The sequence below is a fragment of the Chamaea fasciata genome, unplaced genomic scaffold, assembly GCF_029207755.1.
Source record: "Chamaea fasciata isolate MVZ Bird 193981 ecotype frontalis unplaced genomic scaffold, bChaFas1.0.hap1 SCAF_10, whole genome shotgun sequence".
In the NCBI taxonomy this organism is placed as follows: Eukaryota; Metazoa; Chordata; class Aves; order Passeriformes; family Sylviidae; genus Chamaea; species Chamaea fasciata.
The window spans coordinates 18,661,301-18,681,795 of NW_027094095.1; the positions used below are offsets into that span (position 1 = coordinate 18,661,301).

Genomic DNA, 20,495 nt, shown 5'->3' on the forward strand with positions numbered 1-20,495 from the left:
CCGGCGGGAGCAGCGGGGGCGGCTCTGGGGCTGCCGGTGCCGCCGGTACCGAACCGCAGCGTGGAACAAACGCTGCAACGTGCTCGCTTCTCCTCTGGGTTTTCAGGGAGACATTTCGGGGCTGGCCGCGATCGTTTGTGGTTCCTGCTGCTCACTGAGAGGAAGAAAGTAAACCAGAGAGATTTCATCCAGATGTGGCTGGCGACCAAAAATCATCCAGATGTGGCTGGCGACCAAAAAAATCCTCAGTTCCTTCTAATGCACAGCACTTGCGGCACGGGAATCCAATGAAGCCAGGCTGTTTCTAAGTAACTTTTGTCAGGAGTGTGAAAGTGGCATGGGTGTAAGACGCCAGCTTGCCCGGCAAACTGAATTAATGTATAGCTTTGTCCAGTCAATTACTAACAACAGTCTAAAAATCCCTTTTGCATCATTTCCTTCCTAGCAATACAAGACTGAAAAGGGACCGTCCAGGCCATGGGGTGTGATCTCCTGGCATCACAGCCAAGCCCTCACACAAGCCCATTCACACCCAGCACTGACTTGGGGCCCATAAAGCATCTCACCCCACCCTGCCCGGCAGAAAGGCTCTGTCCAGCTCCCTATTGCTGGGGATTAAGAAATTTTAATCTACAACTTGAAAAATATATATGCACTTTATATCTGTGTGTTCCTGTAGTAATAACCTTTATTTTAATATTGTTTCGTTTAATATTTGACTTCTCTGTTTCTCTGGTATTTACATTCTTATATAGACTCAGCTTATATAGACCACAGCCCTTTTATGGTCTGCATTTTCTGATCTTGTTCCCCCTTCTCCTTTCTGTACATCCACCTTCCAGGAGAGGACATTTGGAGCTGCACCCGGGGCTGCAGTAGGGTCTCAGCAGTCCCTTCTCCCTTTCCAGTCTGCTCTGAATGGCCCCTTACTCCACACCACACTTTTATCACACCGATATGGTACTGATGATTTGAGACATCCTTGGACTGATAAGTAACTAAGGATCTTTTCCACAGTTCCTGGCAAGTACTATCTACCCAGAAAGAGGAAAAATTCCCTGTTACTGGTCCAGTTTCACCTTTCTAGCACTTTACTCTCAGAAAACCGTCTTTCCTCACTTAAGGTCTTTTTCCCACCCCTGTCCATAATCTTTTTAGTTGGCTTGAATGGAAATTTGCCAGTTACCTTTCTCCACAGTATCTACAGCTTAATATGTGCCCTGCTCTCCCTTCCCCACTTCCACACTCCACAGAAGAATGAGAGATAGTACCTAGCCCATGGAGTCCAGCAGTGAAGTGCCTCTCTTCAGTTCCTGTCTTGGCCAGAAAGGTCCTCCAAAAACCATGCTGTGTCTTCTTCACAGTCCCCTTCTGACTTGCAAGAGTGTTTTGCATGGCTGGCTATTGTCATGTTGCTCTGAAGTTCTGCATAAAGCCTAGACAAAAGCCTAAAGATTGCAGTGGTGTTAAGCAAGCGAGGAGGGAAGGGAGGCAGAAAACCCATGGCCAGAATGCAGTAGAGTGACTTGGTACCAGCCTGGCACTGGTTTTCGAGGCAGTTATGTCACAGTGTGTGTTAAACACAAAGTCAGAGCACAGCAGTCAGTCGGCCTCAACTTACCTTCCATACAGGCCCTGAGTACACCCTTACAAGGTGAAGAACAGGGTCTGTGCCTGTGCACAACCTTTTGTGAAAGCTCTGGCTGTCAGGCTGAGAGCTCTGCAGGTGCCCAGTGCTGGATCAGTGATAGCTCCTGGCTGCCAGCCTGAGGGGACCAGCACAGACTCACTGATCAGGCAGGGGGGCACAGATCTCGCTTTTGTCCTGGTGGGGAGGCCCTGAAACCTTTGCTTCAGTATCCTAAAGCACTTTTTATACAATATGCATTACCCGACCTTTTTTTTCATAATCATATGGATCTCCAATAAGATGACTTGCGTTGCACCCTCTTCATAGCAGCCTAAAAATGAACCAATGCAGAAGCTGACTACAATGCAAGGCCAGTGATACCTTTCTGCTTTTGCCTCCTCTTTTCTCCAAGACTGAATTGTTTAAACAAATCTTCCTGCATGTGAATTATATCCCCTTCACTGAGAATTTCCTGCCCTACTTATTTTATTGTGCAACTCCTTATTGTGGTAGCTGCTCATATTTAATAAAGCTTCTGTCTAGACTTAAACCTTTGTTATTTTAAAGCTTATACTTCATATTTCATTGTATAAAACACACCCCATTGCACCCATACTAGCAGTAATACCTGCCACATATTTGCCCAGCTTGTAATAATGTAGCAGGAAGCTTACAAAAAGTATTCATATGAAATACCAGCACTGTTAAAGAGAATCCAGCCTGATAAAACCATTTTATATAAACACGGCTCAGACATCTCAGTGAAATAGCTACTACCTCTCTGGGAAATCTAAAATGTAGCACTTGGTTGTATGAAGTGAGGCAAATGAGAAAGCACAACATGGTGATGCACTCAGAAAAACACCGTTACAGACAGAAATGTGGCAACAAAATACAAGCAGAAATCTCAACTATATTTCAATCAGTACATTGTAAAAATTAGTGCTAGAGTTTTTTTTCCCCACTTCGCTGGCAAGTTTTTCTGCCAGAAGTGAAGAACATGATTATCAGAAATATTCAGATTTTTAGGATTAGTAAAGGGACTGTGTCTTAGTAAATACTGGCATCTTCTCTCCATGTTGTTATTTTGGTGTAACTCCCAGAAGTGATGCCAGGTGTGGAAGACCAGAGTCTGGCATTCCATTCTTTGCACATCTTTGGAGGATGCTGCTCCTCTGCCCCCTGACAGCACCCCAGACCCAGGAATGACATTTTCTGCAGCTCTCAGTTACTGGTTCTGTTGGGGGAATTCATGGCTGCTCTGTCTGTTCTTAGGCACCGAACTGTGAGCAGACCAGAAGAAATGACATCCCTACAATCTGTATGTCAATATGCAAGCTCAAAGCATGCACACACTGCTTTGGTGGACAGTGGCTGCCAAAATAGACTGCAAGAAAGGAACCGCTGCTCCAGGGGGGCAAATGTTCCGGTCACGCATTGGGTGACTCTGTTTTCCCCTCTACTCTCTCCTTTGATATAATCCAGACCCAGATCTGCATCTGAACACGAGCAGACATGACATTCAACAGTTCTGCATTAAGATCAGTTAAACCGATCATTTAAAAACTTACTGAGTTCTTAAATTGGTTGATGAGGCTCTGATCACAGGTGATCTCAAGAGCACATTTGCTGTAACCTGTTCTCCAACTGCTCTGGTGATCACATAATTCAGAAAAATATAAACAGTTGTTCTTTTGCCTGTAAACGTAATTAGTAGAGATATATCTAAATTTGATTATTATCCAACTCAAAATTTTATATCCACTGTACTGTAAATACTATTTGTTTAACAAATCAGCTTAGGAACATTTTCAATTTTTAATGGTGACAATCTTTGGTTAAACACAGTGTATTTCTGAACTTTCAATTGCACATTAAACAGAAGTATGATTGTGGGCTATTAGTACAGACACTCCCCTCTGGTTCTAGTTTCAAATGAAAATATGAACTATCAATCAGGGATTTTTTGTGACACTTTCATATAGTCCATGCAATAATATGTATTATGAAAAAATGTTTTTGTACAAATTAGTGTCAAAACCTCCTTTTTTGCTCATGCTGATAGGAAAACCAGGAAAAAATATTGCAACTATTAACTCTAAAAGGATTTAAAGGCAGTATCTACTAATACACAAAGAACAAATACTCATGGTTGGTATTGCACGTATTATTACCTGACATTTTATGTGACTGGTACAATCTAAACTTTTCATTCCCTACTGCTCCTAAATATTTTCCAAATCTCTTGTTCCTACAGTGCTCTGCAGCTGACATTTCTTACACAGCATTCCACACCACGTAAATGTGACATCTACTGGCAAATAAACGTAACTAGAGCACTTGGTTATGGAGAGCTCCTGAAGGTGCAATCATAGAATACTCTGGGTTGGAAGGGACCTTAAAGACCACCTACTTTTATGATTTTAGTTGACAGGATTTTGCAGTAATCTGAAGCATTAAAAAAAAGTTCAAGAAAAGTCCGAGTTGAGTTCTGTTAGTCGATAAGTAGTCGCAGAATTAAGACCAGCTTAATAACTTCAGACATAATACTAGGTATACCCTAAAGCAGAGGTTTGTGTTGTACAAATCCCAAGGGAAAAAGCATTTGTGCTGATATTTCAGGTTTCCTTGAGAGGTTTTAAAAAAGACCAAATAAGTTTATGAGACTTTAGGGAGTTATTTTCCTCCCAGAATTCCCTGCAATACTTCTCTTGGCAGGAAACATCCCTTGCAGCAAACTCAGTCCCGCTCTGTAATTCCTTTCCAGAATCCATGAGCTGGGTGCTGTGGCCTTGGGAGGTGGCTCTCTGGAGTGCATGTCCTCCTGGAGCCAAGGCCCTGGGTTATGTCCCAAACACAGAGCAGATAGTTCTGAGGAAGTAGAACCACTCTGGATATGAATTCATGTGCTTGCACTAACAAACTGTATCACGACATGCACGTTATATCACATGTTCCGCCACTGTGATCCTGTTTCTGCTACAATGGGATGTTTTTACAAAGGCTGCCTGCTCAGTTCCTCTCTCAGTTTTTCCCACTGGTAAGTAAGCCTGCCAGATGGACACTTCCCAATGTATATGGCCAGAGAAGAAGAGAAATAATGTATTAACTGAGGACACACAGTGCCATTTTTGTAGGGGGGCAGTTGAAAACAGATACTTAACCTGAATTAACATGCCTGTGAGATCATGTGTTATGTATCATTAACAGAGTTCTGACACTCAGATCCCCAGTTCATGCAAACATCAAGTAGAAGCGTGATGGCAAAGACAGGAGAAAGTGAAAGGACATCCCAATCATGCATTCATTTTTGTTGAACTGTTACTTAGATAACTACATACACATTCAAAGTAGCAATGTAGATACAAAGTAAAAAGCAATACTTCTAGTATTCTTGTGATATTGCTGTGTAGACCAAAGGATTAATACACCACCACATCTAAGTGAGGTCTTGGATAGTTTTTTTTTCTTCAACTGAATCAAATTACCTTGTTGGGGGAAGAATTTCAGTTCACCAAGCTTTTCCAGCACTCCAATTTTCTCTGTTGCCCTAGTCAGCAGTATTTTTTCCTGGAACTTACTGAACACACTCAGAACGTACCACACTGCTTGCCAGGCTGCTGAGAGCTTGCTCCATTTGTGTCCACATAGCTACAGCTGTGTCCTCTCTAATCTTCCACCGCACCTTGGAAGCAAAGGCAAAGGAAGAAGTCTCTGATAACGACCTCCCAGCAAAGGAAAACACCTGTTTCTGTGGTTGTATACAAATGGAATGGATCACTGACCTCCCTTCCTCAAACTCCAAGTTCTTCATCCCGAAGTTTTTGTGCTGCAGCCTTGCCATCAGACATTAGATTGCCACTGTGTGATCCATCAAAATCTAGACCTGTAAGCTGAGCAGCAGTAAGAAATGTGCAAGTCACTGGCTCTTCCATTCATGCTTCACTGACCAGCAGCTCATGTCAATGAACACAAGTATGTCTCTTTTAAGCTTCAAAGCAAAGAGCCAAACGTACACAATTTTTAGAAATATGTTTTTGCAAAGACATTTTTACTTGACCCTCCAAGGGAGGGAACAGCACAATGAAGCTGTAAGGATTCTAAAGGAATTTTTACTGGCTTTGAAACACTGTTGGGAACTGATCCAAATGATGTCATAGAAACCTCAAGCTGTTTTTATCCCACTGAGGGATTACACTTTTTGTAGTAGACAATTATAAGAATAAAATACATTTTCAATATTTGCAAGTTTCCTTCAGGCATCCCTTTTTATCATATGATATCCCTCCCCAAATCCAAACAACCAAAGAAGGTGAAAATATGACTAGATCTCAGATTTAATTCATACTTTTATTCATCATCAAATTCAGAAGTTAGAAAGGGAAGATATCTTGAGATCCTGTCTTGCCTCTAGGCACCCATCTTACACTTCTAAAAAAATCCAACACTTCATATAACCCCTGTGTAAGAAGACAAACATTTACTATCTATAAGGCATCTAAACATTCTTGCGGAGCTCTAACTCTTCTACTGCCCAGCTTGATGTTAGGTGCTTGTACTTTACCTTTCTGTTAAAGAACTTAAATCAGTCAATACCTCAAGCTTTCCATTAAAAACATTTTTAAAATGTATGCAAGACCCACACTTGTAAAACTGTGGTGGTCAAACTTTCTTTTTTTAATATCATCAAACAGATCCAGATCAGCTATATACACCTCAGCTGGAGAATGGAATTTTTTACCAGTTTCTTATGGAATGGTTCTTCAATTCTGATCTGGGATAAGTCCTCCTTAGGCAGCAAATCAGATGAAACAGATTTGAATGACACCTTCAAATCTGTGGCTCAGCATGCTGTGCTTGTTTAGGAGCTGTAGTAAAAGCAGAAGACAGTATTTTCGCAGTTTTTTTAGCTCAGCTTTAGAAAAAGTACAAAGGTCTTTAAAATGTAAAGTAGCAGTAGTACCAGGAAACCAAGAACACAACACCGCAGTCGCAGGCGTACAGCAGCAGAAGCACAGAGGCCACAGCTTGGCTCAGACAGTGGCAAGAGGAGGAGCTGCATTACAGAGCAGGCACCAGAGCCTCTCCAAACACCACTTGCAGAAAAAGCCTCAAGACAGACAATGCCAAGACCATGAACACTCTTTACTTCTATCAGTTGTTTCACAGCACAATGAGACACAGCACAAAGTTTGTACAGCGGGATCTGCAGACAGTTTAAAAACAGGCAATTATCTTTAATAAAAAGCATCGAATCTGAATGAAAAGAATATAAAGACGAACAATACTGAAGCTAATGATCACCTTGCTTGCTTTTGATTGTCTAAGAAGTCCAAGACTTCTCATAGTGCCTTTAATGTTCTCCACACCACCTTCTCCAGACACCCTAGTTAGTGTAAAGCTTAATGTGCCCCAACTCATAGATATAGTAGGTTTCATAACCTTTTCCTCTTGCTCTCAAACCCTGCTCACGTGTGGGGAGGTGCAACAACTCTCATCATACAACATTCTGATTCACAAAGAAGCAGCACAAGTGTTGTACATAATTTAATTTGCACTTCTGTATATAAATGTTTACTATTGCACACTATTGCAGCACTTAAAAACATCTAATTATTTGCAAAAATTAGTAAAATACTTTAAAGGATTTAAAAATAAGGGTTTTAATGCAACTGACAAGATAATAAAAAAAGCAATTTACTTAATGAGATACAATCCTTTATGTTGGAAATGAAAGTTACATACAACTAGAGTACAATTAAAATATACCATATAGTTCAACACTTAATTCCTCAAATGTGTAAAATTAACAAGCTTCTACTGTCATAGATATACAATTTTTTCCATATTGTGAAAAGGATTTTTCAAATTAAATACAGGTAACATAATATTCTGTAGTTATATTTCATGACTGTGTTTAAATGAGAGGGTTGTATAATACTCACATTGTCAAATGTACTCACTAATGCCTTGGAAATTGCACACTTCCCCTCCTTTTCCAAAATAGAATCTCATTTCCATACTGAAGTCTATTATGCCATATTGGAAAAGTGTTTTACTTTCTAACAGGATTTTCACAAAATTAAAAAATAGCATAATATCATGGCATTATGATGACTTTTCCACTTATGCCCATGTAGAATTTAATCTGGATATCAGACAGACACGTCAGAACCGATTTCCTAGACTTCTGTCTTATTGTACACGCAAGATGAATGATACAGTATTTTACAGAACAGAAAAATATCTGAACCTTTCTAGAACTATAAATGTAATAATTAAAAATTAAAATCATAACAGAATCAAATTGTGATCTCCAACATTTATTAAAATCTTTTAAAGTTCATAAACGACAACAAAGTTACTGTAGAATTTATCGCATACAGCTAGCATACAGCAGCATGTCCTTGGTCTAAATGAAATACAAAAGATTTTAACATTTTCATACAAAGGATTTCTTTAAATTTATTAATGTGACGATATATCTTTGTTACATAAAATTTGCTACAGCAAAGTATCTTATACTTTTCTTGCATGTATGTAAATATGGGTGGACAAAGACTGCATTCAGTGTCAGCCTCCTAATGACGTTGTGCAAAAATGCTCAACAACCTAAACAGACAGAACATTGGGTGGTATGTTTCATACTCTTTTGTAAAATGTCTACAAAGGCCTTTCTTTTAGGAGCGTCGTACAGATTAAAAGGAAGGAACGCCAGCTGTTTATTTCCACTGGCATTCAAACAAATCCAATGGCTATGTATCAATATAGCTCATTTTTTAAAAAAGCAAGTCATCCTTGTATGCATGTAAATTTGTCATAAAACATGAGTCTAGTTTAAACTTTTAGATGTGCTGTTTTAAGACAGGTCACTGAGACAGCCAGAACCAAGTGTACAAATAAAACTACTATGAATAAGTTTAAAAGCAACCCTGAAAAAAGTGCTGAGCCGCTGATTATTAACATTGAAATAAATGTGTAAAAGTGCCCAAAGCTAGCACATGGTAGCAATACCTTTTAAGTCAGTTGGTGAGAGTATACAAAACATAATTAAACCCAAATACTTGTATCTGTGTGACCATACATTCTGATTGATTGAAAGAAAGTAGGTTAGAAATGAAGACACAACGCAACTAAAATAAACTCAGCTGTTGCAGTTTTTAAACTTGATCTCTTTTCTTCATGAATGAAGTGCTGTAATTAAAAAGAAAATGATTGTAGCAGTACTCCATCCTCAGTTTACTAATATAGTATACCAGAATAAAAACTTGGCAATAACCTCTTATTCTTAACAGCTAACAAAAAATAACCGTGTTCATCCAGCGATGCATCTAGAACATTATTTTGCATTTGCTAAACCATTTGTTTTTCATAGCTAATGGCAGAGCGCATTTTGCTTTTTGTGGCATGGTGGTTTTTATTCTAGTGGATGCCTTTTTTAATCAAAAAAGGCTTGAAGCAAGGAATACTTAGGGAGCCGAAACATTGGCTACTTTTAAAAAATTAAGAAAAAAAAAAAAAGAAGAAAAAGTGAATCAAAATGAATTCTCTACAGTACTGACCAAAACTTCCTTCAAGAGTTTAGGGTTCTTGATCTTAAACAAGCGATTTCACACCTGCCAACTGAAATGCTGGTAAGTTGACTTGGTTTAATATGGTCCAAAATCCAGACCAGATGGAATTACTCCCTCTCACGAGACTGTAAGCTTTCCATGGTACAGTCTGGTTATGGCAACTTGCCTACTGCCTAGGTGGGAAATACAAAGGAAGGAGGCAGTGACGAAAACTGCAGGGATGTAGAAAACCAAGGCACGGGGTCTAGCTACTGTCCCCTACTTAAGCCATCCAATTGATTCTACTGAATTTTGGTCAGCCTCCAGGAAGAAATGTTTTTAAGTTAATTTAGCAGACATTTATATGGCGATAAATACTACCTTCAAAAATGCTAAAAATGTTGGCTAGGTTTAGTCTGAGCTACTAAAAAATTATTATAAATTGTAGCATCAGACACAAGACAGACATGAATTATTGGCTGGCACAGACTAGAAGCAACATTTATCTTTCACTTCAGTCTAAATCACACTAGCCGCAACACCTTCCATTTCACTCACACAAATAATACATTATTCAAAATAAAATGGAGCATTCTTGGGTAAAAAACTACTTCATTTCAAAGGGGGAAAATGAACAATACACAGAAACAAAGAACGACAGAAACCAAAGTTAAGTAGGAAAGTGGTCTATTATTCTGTGTTACTGCACAAACAGTGCTTGCTTAATTGTGCCTAGTTAGAAGGGTTGGTGCAAACTGCACACATGGAAGATGGCAATAAAGACCTCAGTCAGCTTTGTGGAATGAAGTAACTAGGTAACTGTTTTGACATATGATGGTCTCAGCTCCACCTCATCTGTTAACAGAGTGCAAAGATCCCAATGTGAGCCCTGATGTCATCTTGTCCTCTTACTCCTACTAAAAATCAGCAAATTCTTTTGCACATTTTTCTGTTAGAGAAGCACGAATATCTTCTTCTTCATAGTCATCAAAGTTGCTGGTATCTCCAGGACCTCTGCACTTTGGTATGAATGGAGCTTCTACCTGTATTGGTAGGAGACACAAAAAGGCACATGAAATGTTACTGGCCAAATACCAATAGATTTAACATTGTAATAATGAGCACAGCAATACTCCCATTACTTCTCAGATCCTCCCAAGAAATCAGGTATTACAGGTTTAAGTTGTGGCACATAAACAAAAACGACCTAAGAAGGTACAGGAATAGATGCGTGAATCTAAATTGAACAAGACTAATCTCTTGCTGACAGACATCATTAAAAAATTACTTTCACTTCAAAACAAAGATTAGTCCTCTCCTTGCAGAGGTGATCCTGCTCCTTCCAGCTCATTAGCACAGGACACGGAGTACATTGATTGCCACCACTACACAAAAATCTTAGGAAAGTTTGGGAAAGTTTTTGCCTCTCCCTCCTACTTAACAACAATCTTCTATTTACAAATAAAAACGAACGTAATAAAAGTGGAAAAGAATTTGTTCTGCATCTCTTATGAAGTTCCTCCTAGGACCTAAGTGAGAAGTGAAAGCCTTCTCCAAACTTGGCCACAATGAGACACAGGCAATGACTTGAAGGAGTCACTCAAAGACTGCACCATAAAGTAAGCAAAATTACAACAAAATTATGCAGGTGATGCAAATTTAAACCTGGAAACACAAAGTAATCAGAAAAGTATCTCTCTCCTAAACATCTCAAGGAGTAAGCGTGCCAGAGGCAGAATGGTGGGGAGACAAAGAAACAGGGCAGGCACAGCTCCAGCTGAGGCAGAGGATCACACCACACTGTGCCCCCAGGTAGACTGCTGATGGTGGGGGTGTGTCGCATGTGTACAGTAAATCAGTCAATTCAAGAGGTACAGCAGAGACTAACACAAAGTAAACTCCAGACTGTGGGCAATACCATCATACACTGCCAAGAAATAACAGTAACTTGTCCATTTGTGCGTGCAATTATCACGTGTATGTCCTTTCACTCTTAAAACAAGATACATATTTCAGCGATTTAGCCTGTGTGTACATACCTAGCCTACAAAGCCATACATTACCATTACCTGAACTCTGTCTCTGTGTTGTCTTAAACTGATTTTCAGTTACTCTCTTACAACAAAACTCAGAGCACAGAAAATATCTCATTTACCGCTTGAACTTTAGAACTCTTTCAAATAAGACACGCCAGACCTTTTCCTATTATTTTCACTATAGAAATTGCTGAAAAAAGATTGCAGGAGATAACACTGTTTTTTAGTGGAAATACCTGTTTGGGCCCAATACAATCATCTTATCAGGCAGTGTGTTAATAAATATGGAAACACAAAGAAAAGAAGACTTGATGGCATATCATGCAATGGATGAGCAACTGGCTCACAAGTTGGGCATAAAAGGTTACAGTGAATGGGGTGACATAAGACTGGTGACCTGTCACTTGTGGGGTTCTGTAGGGCTCAATCCTTGGCCCTGTGCTCTTGAACATCTTCATAAGTGATTTGAATGCAGGAACGGAAGGGACACTAAGTAAGTTCACAGACGATAGAAAACTGGGAGAAGCTGTTGACTCCGTGGAGGGCAGGGAGGGCCTGCAGAGAGCCTCTGACAAATTCAAGGATGAGGCAATCAGCAAGTGTAGACGTTCAACATTGGAAAGTGCCAGATCCCTGCACTAGGGATGAGGCTACCCTGGATGTATGGACAGACTGGGGGACAAGAGGCTGGAGGGCAGATGTGGAAGGAACCTGGGGGTCCTGGCTGATGGCAAACAGAGCCAGCAGGAGCAATCGTGTCCTGAGGGCATCAGGCCCAGCATCACCAGCCAGGCAGGGGAGGGGATTGTGAGGGCAGCCTCACCTCGAGTGCTGGGGGCAGGTTTGGGTGCCACAGTGCAAGAAGGACATTAAACTATTTAGAGAGTGTCCAAAGGAGGGAAACAAAGGTGGTGAAGGGCCTTGAGGGGAAGCTGTGTGAGGAGCAGCTGAGGGCACTGGGTCTGCTCAGCCTGGAGGAGACTGAGGGCAGACCTCACTGCAGTCACAACTTCCTCCTGAGGGGAAGGGGAGCGGCAGGCACTGATCTCTGCTCGGTGACAGGACCCGAGGGAGTGGCCTAAAGCTGAGCCAGGGGAGGTTTAGGTTGGGTATCTGGAGAAGACTTCACCCAGAGGGTGGCTGGGCACTGGAGCAGCTCCCCAGGGCAGTGGTCACAGCACCAGCCTGCCAGGTTCAAGAAGTGCTTGGACAACGCTCTCTGGCACATTGTGTGACTCCTGGGGTCCTGTGCAGGGCCAGGAGTGGGACTGGATGATCCTTATGGGTGCCTTCCAACTCAGCATATTTTGTGATTCTTTATCCAAAATATTAAGTAATTAACTGGTTTACTTATGACTGTAGCATTAAAAAAAAAAAGAAAAAAAATCATTCTCATGACATTAGCTGCTAAGGAACACTACATTTATTCAGGAGAATACATGCTGTGGTAACAGCCACTGTGAAAAACTAATATAAGCCTAAGGTTTATTGCTGTATTTCTGTGACGACTTGAATGATACTACAATCCATGCTGTTGTTTCAGACCCTCAGTATTACAGTATTTATTCTTTATAATTAGAAGCTTCAAACTTACTCAGTATCAGTTTTTACAACCCTTTAAATCTAGTAATAGCTATTCTGACTCTACTACTTCTTAACATTTAAAAAATATTTCTTATTTCTGTGAAAGCAATTCACTATAGCAGTACACTAGCGATGTTAAGAATATTTAGCACAGTATTAAAACACTGTTAATTTTATGGGGCCTGGGTGTTCCCAAACAGCATACTGGCAAATGAATCTCAGTGCATATAAATCTGCCTTGCAAAGAGGCATTAAGAAAGTGAAGAACAGATAATTAGAATTCCACAATGGGGAATATTTTCTTAAAAATATCTGTACTTAGTGCAAGGAATACAGAATGCATTAATTGTACCCTGTCTTCTAATAATTAATACATTACTGAATAATTCAACAACTCTACTGTCAGTTTGTGTAGCCAAACAACCAGTTTCTTTTTATAAACTATTGTTAGTATTTAGGTTTGGCCCTTAAAATACTGCTGTTACAGCAGCAAGTTCATGCCTCTATAGCCAAGACTGTTAGCATTTCAAATTCAAACCAATTTCTTTAAACATTATCACTTTTCTCTAGCTTTTTTTTTATAGAGGGAGCAGGTTGCTTTAGGAGAAAAAGAAAAGCTCTAGCTTTGGCTTGAGCTCCTCCACACTGAAGCACAGTCTGAGTGCTAAGAGCTGACTGGAAAGGAAAAGAAATTCATTTCTGCTGTGGAGGAGTATTTATAGATGCCACTATAGCAGGGGTTAAATAAAAAGTGAGAGAGGCAGAAGATGCCTCATCCTGAGATAATCCAGAAATAGACTAACACACATCTGTGTTAAAGAGAACATGAATGTACACAGAGTCCAGGATAAAATACCCAGAAGAAACAAGCATAATTCAATCAATACATGTCCTTTGGAATCTTAAAAGATAAAACTACTTTCTCCCTTTCTCAATTTAAAGTCACAGATATAAAGTCACACAATAATTAGAATATTTACTTCAATCCCTTAAAGACCTGTAATAATTTTGACCAGGAAGGGTCTTACCTTTCTCTGATAAATGGCAATCCAATCTGTAGTTGCAAACCACTTGTGATTCTTTATGTCATTTACACCATTCTTGAGATTTCCATATCGTTTGGTCAAATCTACCTGGAGTAAATTCCTTAGAAGATCCTTTAGGTCTGAACTGAAGTGTGATGGGAACCTCACCTAAAATTACACCCACAACATTAAAAAACATGATACAAATTTGATTCTTTCCCCTGTGAAGGGAACCAACTTCACACACAAAGGGAAACAGTGAAACAGTTTTCTATCTTTCTTCTAAAACCAAATCAAGCAGGAATGCATGAAGAGAGAGATGATTATTGCTGCACTTGTATTTCTGTTCCACAAAGGCTTTATCAGTAGCATTACACTGCTCATCTACCATTTCCTGAACTGGAAGTTTCTAGGGGGCAAGATATTAATTTAATGCAACAATGACCTAAAAACTAAGTTTAACTGGGTGTTTTAACAACACATCATCTTAAGACATTCTCAGCTATTTTCTAGGTATAAATTTTTATATTGTATTATATATATACACACACACACACAGAGGAGACATAGTATATAGCATATACAAAGCATGCTCTGAAATAATTGTCAATCATATATGAGAAGTCAATCTGGAACTTTATGCTGTACTGCAATCTGTTTCTGATAACTAAATGCACCAACATCAGAAGTCTTACATAACAGCACTATTTGAAGATAGCACACTAGTGACTTGCAGTTCATTCAAACCTGGCTAAAGGATATTTGAAGATGATTTGTGGGATGTAATTACAAAGGGTTTTTCTAACAAATGATCTACTGACACCATTTGAGATGGCAGAGAGAAGGAATGGGAAAAGAACCGTCAGAAAAAGCTGTATTTGTCATTCTCACAGTCTCAGTGTTTGACACTCCCAATACTGAGTTGATCAGTTATGATATAAATACAGATCACGGAATTACTTAACACAAAAACATTTCAAAAAACCAAGAAGTCCAATTATCAAGGACCCTGCTTCAGTTTACCTACCAATTCACAGGTTTAATGACTATAATACCTGGCTATTGAGAAGTAAGGAAATATTAACTCAAACTTTTAAGTAGAGAACTAAGCAAATAAGGTAAAATAAATGAAAGACTCAGGTTATAAACAACTGCTAGCTAGGACTCAATTACACCTTCCAGAGTTGATGTCTAGTGCTGTTTCTGCTGTAGTCCATCCATGGACTCAGTGAAAAAGGTAGATGACCTTTTACAGATGTCAAGCCAATTAGATAAAACTACAAAAAAAGCCCAACATTTTGCTTTTAGTTTAGAAGAAAAAGATTTCTTTAAAAATATGTCTTTGTAAATTAATTCCTGTATACTCATGGACACAGCTGAAGGTTCACAACACTAAAACCTTTCAAAGAGCAACCACCAACCACCTTCTTTATTAAACAAGAATCAACCTCAGTGCAGTGCACCGCAGGCCTACTGAGGTACTGCCCCTGATTAGAATTACAGAGGCACCTGAGATGCAGCACAGCCTGTGTCTATGCAGGGGCTAAGAGGAAAACAACTGTAACAGATCAAGTGAGCACGAAGAATCAACACTGGCTGGCTGGAGAAACAACAGAATAACTACATTTTGGTGCTATCCAGAACACTAAGAGATATTAATGAAAAATAAAAGGGAAACATTGGAAACACTTTTCAAAAATTATATATATAACAAGGAAAGCCAAACAGAACATTTGACATGCCTAGCTCTAAGACTCTGGAAGTAAAGAGACCTACTAGGAATGATGGAAACTCTTCAGGGCTTCTCAAAAATTGCAAAAAAAAATTACAGAAAATAGCTAGGCAAATTAAGCACACAGTTAAGTAGTTGTTAATAGTCATTGGATCAGTTTAATCCAAGCATAAAAGGATATAATACCATGATGTCTGTAATTTTAGTAACTTGCATTTTAAATTTGAAGGCAGGGAACAGATTTTTTAACTTTGATTTTCAAGTAACAATGCCTGTACTTATGAAATGTACATCACAAACTTCTCCTAGGTCCTTTTCAAATTGCTCACTGTCTAGTGGCCAGTGAATTCTGCATCTCCTCCACCAAAAACCAGGTTCTATAAAAACAACTGCATTAGTGAAAACTCACCTTGCCAGACACAATCTTCTCGTAAATTTGAATGGGCTGATCTGCAAAGAATGGGGGATATCCAGCTGCCATTTCATAGATTAACACTCCTAATGCCCACCAATCCACTGCCTTGTTGTAACCCTGAATAAAATGAAACATGCCACTGTTAGTACAGTTTTAAACACAGGTTAAGATTTTCAGTATATATTTATGGAATACAAAGAAAGCAAATATATTATTGTTCATTTAATGCAGAACTTACTGACTCCAACCAAACCGGCACTCACATATTTCAACAGCAATACACTTAAAACCTAGCAAAGCAATGACAGTGAAACAATGATGGAAATAAACCGTTTTGCACACACTCCTGTAATAAGTATCAGTGATTTTTATGCTCCTGTGACAAGATTCCCTAAGTGACAGAAATGGGCACGACTCATTTATTTATTTATATGAAATCAAAACAATCTTGTTACAGACTGATTATTCTTCAAAGTTTAGGGAAATTTCATTATAAAAACATATATACCAACACATCCTAAATTGTACACTGTCACCATTTTGCTTGATCATCTGCATTTTGGAACATTCTGTTTCATATGTAGTTAACCAGCTACAAGAGCTTAAGTGTTTAGTTAAGCAGCTGTTAGAGTCATTTATGATCTGATCTTAAAAGCCTGAACCTTAAATCATTAGTAGGTCCTATTCGATGTTACAAAAAGCAAAGAATATATTTCAAATATATAAAAACATATTTCATAACATATATTCATTTCAAAACATGTATTTCATATATGTTCTCTGAGATTTTTTACAAAGCTCAGGGCTCAGGCTCAGTCTTTCAGGAAATTCTATTTTGAAGATATTGCAGTAAATGCATTGCAATTTCTTCTGCTGTTTTAGCTGCACAGGGAGAAAAACCCAAGCAACAACAAATTTTTCCCCAAACAGAAGTATTTGTGGTCACTTTTGATCATCTACAAAGGGAATTCAATTAAAGCACACGTTAAATGTGTAATTTAACATTATGCATTATGATTACTTTATAGAGTAAGCAGTTCTACATTTTCCATTTGCAAAACTTACAGTCCTACAGTTAGACAGCTATAGGATGAATAATACTTTATGTTGGAACACTTAGTGCAAGTAGTAGACAGACTACAGCCAGCTTAGACTGCTGCACTTTAGGTGTAAAACCAGTGGATTGTCATGCTTGATTGGATGTCAACTGCCTTAAACCTGAAACTCTGCAACCAGTAATGCAATGACTACTGATTTGTCCCATACACAGTTCTTGTTACCTTTGGAGTTATTGTTGGGGAGTGTTAACACTTCAGAATGTAATCACTCAGATCTGTTGTTCTGATAAGGATGTTAAATAATCTAATTACAGGTTCTTTAAATCTCTTTATCCTTCACAAGTTATGTGGCAAGCATAAGTAGAAAGTTTGGTAGAGTTATGTGAAAATTTCTTATTTGGCATAAGCTTTGGCATACTAAATGAATATTTCTAATGCAGTGACTTCATTTTGTGTCATTTGTAAAGAATTGACTAGTAAAGATTTAATTTTTGGAAGTATCAGCAATTGTTTATCCCTCAGAGCTTGATAATTGGGTAAGAAGTTTTAATTACATCAAATGAATGGCTGAGTAACAAGACAAAGTACCTTGCTGAGAATTATTTCAGGTGCCAGGTATTCTGGAGTCCCACATAACGTCCAAGTTCTGCCTTTTACTCTTTTTGCAAAGCCAAAGTCCGTGACCTGTCATCAGAAGAAATAAATTGACTGTGAGTGCATTGCTACATAGAAATTTAAAATTAAGTTAGAAATACTTTAGAAATATTATAGAAAGCCATTTTTACAGGGGAAAAAATTTATTTCTCAAATCACTTAGTATCATATAGTCAGATGTACTTTATTAGTCAGTCCTCCTGGTACTTCTAAGTCAGATAAATAGGTCTCATGATAAAATTAATAAAGAACACAAAATATGTATTATCACCCTGACACCAGCTTTTTTCTATAATTTAAAAATCAGTAGAAACTATGGCTTACTAATCTCCCACAGGTACTGCAATTACATTTTTGATTTTTCTTATACTTTTAACATCAGACTGTAATGCTGAAAATTTGAAGAATATAAACAAGATATTTATCTCATCCTTTAGTTAACAAACAAATGAATCATAAAAAGGGTCAATATATCACCCAGTCTTCTAAATTTAGAATTTTATTGCTTAAGTGTATAAAGGTCATATGTAAAATTAGTGTGGGAATAAGACAACATAGAAGAGGTCTTCCAGTAACTTCTGATTCTGAGTATCTTTGAAAGCATCACCAGAGTCAAGTTTGTTTATTTGAGGCCTGGGGGGAAAATGTAGCAAAAACTGTATTCACAAATGGTAAGTACTTGGACACTATAAATTTTTCATTTCACTTGCCATGTTTTCTACAGTAAGTTTTCAGAACTCTGTATGCAATACAATACAGTGTTTTTTCTCAGACTATATTGTGGAATACATACAGAACCCAGGCAATTACATGTGAAATTCTGGCAGCAGTTTCAAGCCACCAAGTCTATGCTTGTTTCTTTTGTTTCCTCCTTCTTGGTTTCAATTTCAACCCATTCTTTGAGAAAACATACTGTACCAAATGAGAATCACTGCTAATTATACAATAACTCGTGCTGATGTTGCTGTACATTAATGTCACAACTAAAGAAGCCAAACTCCAAACTATTAAGGCAGCTTTTCTTCATTTTTGGTAGAAACAACAGCATCAGCAGCTGGAACTGAATGGAGTGGGTGACATGCTGACTGGAGAGACCTGCTTCAGTCAGCAAGGAACCATTTCTGTGTTTAGGAGTGCACATCAATCTATGTAAGAATACACTGCAGACACAGGACAAACAGTAATGGCTTTAAAATGCAAAAAGAAAAGGAAGTTGGAGCTGCAGCATCAACATCTGAACATAAATCTCCCTCTGCCACCATCACAAAAACATACTGTTGCACAGAGAGAGCTGTGCTGGAGTAAACCAGTCACAGTAAATGGAGTAAACCAGCTGCTCATTAATGGTGCTTCCCAACTATGTTAAAGAAACTCTTCTCTTTACAGCGTTATCTTACACTCCATAGAAAATTATTTTACAGTTATAAACAACAGAAGATATGAATCCTTTACACATCTCTCAAGCATTTTTATTATGTATTTTCTTCTTTAGATTCTGCTGTGGCAAAAGGTGACACAATGAGGGAAGAAGAACTTCCTTCCAAGTTTAAGAACTGCCCAGCATTGCAGAGTGCTTGTTCCTGCACTCTGCCTTCCCATTTGCCATTTAGCTAAAAACAAAGTTTTTAGCTAAGAGGTAGATGAGAAGGTGCCACGAGAGGCTGTTGTAAAACCAAAGCTGACATCTGAGCACTGCAGTGCTGACCTCAAACTCAGCTCCCACTCCAGCTGGGCTGGGAAGGCTAGGACTCTCCAAGGGTGGGATTCATCTGATGGAGACTAAGCACTATCGTGTCAGGGTTAATGTTTTAGCTGGTTTTCCTAAACTACTTATGCAGACAGTGCAGAGAAACAGACATTTTAGAGCACCTTTCATCTTGTTCTAGGGCAGACATATAAAATAGGTCAGATGAACAGAGCCATGTAATCACCTACTTCTCACCACAGACCCCAAGGGAAATCCTGACAACTGGCTCAACTGCAGACAGCTCTACTGTGCATACTTAATTTTAGTCAGAGGAAGTACAACCCAAGGGTTTTAACCATTACTAGACAGTAGAGCCTTTAAATGCTCCACGCAAACATGCTAATAGACAATTTATTCTAAACACGTTTTCTCAAATTACCTAAATCAACATTGCAAGACAAAACTTTGCTCCCTAAGTATATGAAAAATATCATACCTGGATGTATCCTTGCTGATCAATTAAAAGATTTTCAGGCTTTAGATCTCTGTAGATGAGGTCTAATGAATGGAGGTACTCAAATGTTAGCACTATCTGAGCTGCATAAAACCGTGCATGTGGTTCACTGTGAAGAATTAAAAGAATATTAAGTACCCCAATGTGCTAAGGTACCAAAACAACTACCTAACTGACAGGGATAAACAAATTAAGTATTTTTTAACTGGTTCTTTTACTGTATAACAAGAAAAAGCAAAAGCAAACATTTTCAGAATTGATACATGCACTCTCTAAATTTAAGTCTTGCAGCTAAAATACACATGCAAATCAACATCAATATATCCCACAGTGCAGAGTTTTGACTTCAAATTTACTTTTAGAAACTACCATGAATTTCAGTGACAATATCCATAGGAATTCCAAGATTCTATCATACACAAATCACAAATGCCTGTATTAACTAAATAAAAAATAATTAGGAGTTCTTCACCTGACTCATTTAAGTCCACTGAACAAGAGAATTTAACCTTTCAGAATTTTTTCTTCAATGCTAACAAATTTTATAAAACCCTCTCCCCAAATCAGAAAATTAAGCCTTTTTAAAGGAACAGTGTCATTAATAGTC

General features: G+C 38.5%; 1 protein-coding gene across 4 annotated transcripts in view; it reads right to left on the reverse strand.

Moving 5' to 3' along the window:
• Positions 1-7,164: 7,164 nt before the first annotated feature.
• PRKACB (protein kinase cAMP-activated catalytic subunit beta) overlaps positions 7,165-20,495 on the reverse strand; it is a 67,882-nt gene continuing 54,551 nt past the window's right edge. For all 4 annotated transcript variants that reach the window (XM_066192565.1, XM_066192567.1, XM_066192564.1 and 1 more), the window contains exons 6-10: positions 19,871-19,997; positions 17,622-17,717; positions 15,970-16,092; positions 13,832-13,996; positions 7,165-10,226 (exon numbers count right to left, since the gene is read on the reverse strand). In XM_066192565.1, the coding sequence (XP_066048662.1) occupies positions 10,101-10,226; positions 13,832-13,996; positions 15,970-16,092; positions 17,622-17,717; positions 19,871-19,997 (637 nt within the window). In that variant the 3' untranslated portion in view covers positions 7,165-10,100. The remainder of the gene's footprint in view (positions 10,227-13,831; positions 13,997-15,969; positions 16,093-17,621; positions 17,718-19,870; positions 19,998-20,495) is intronic.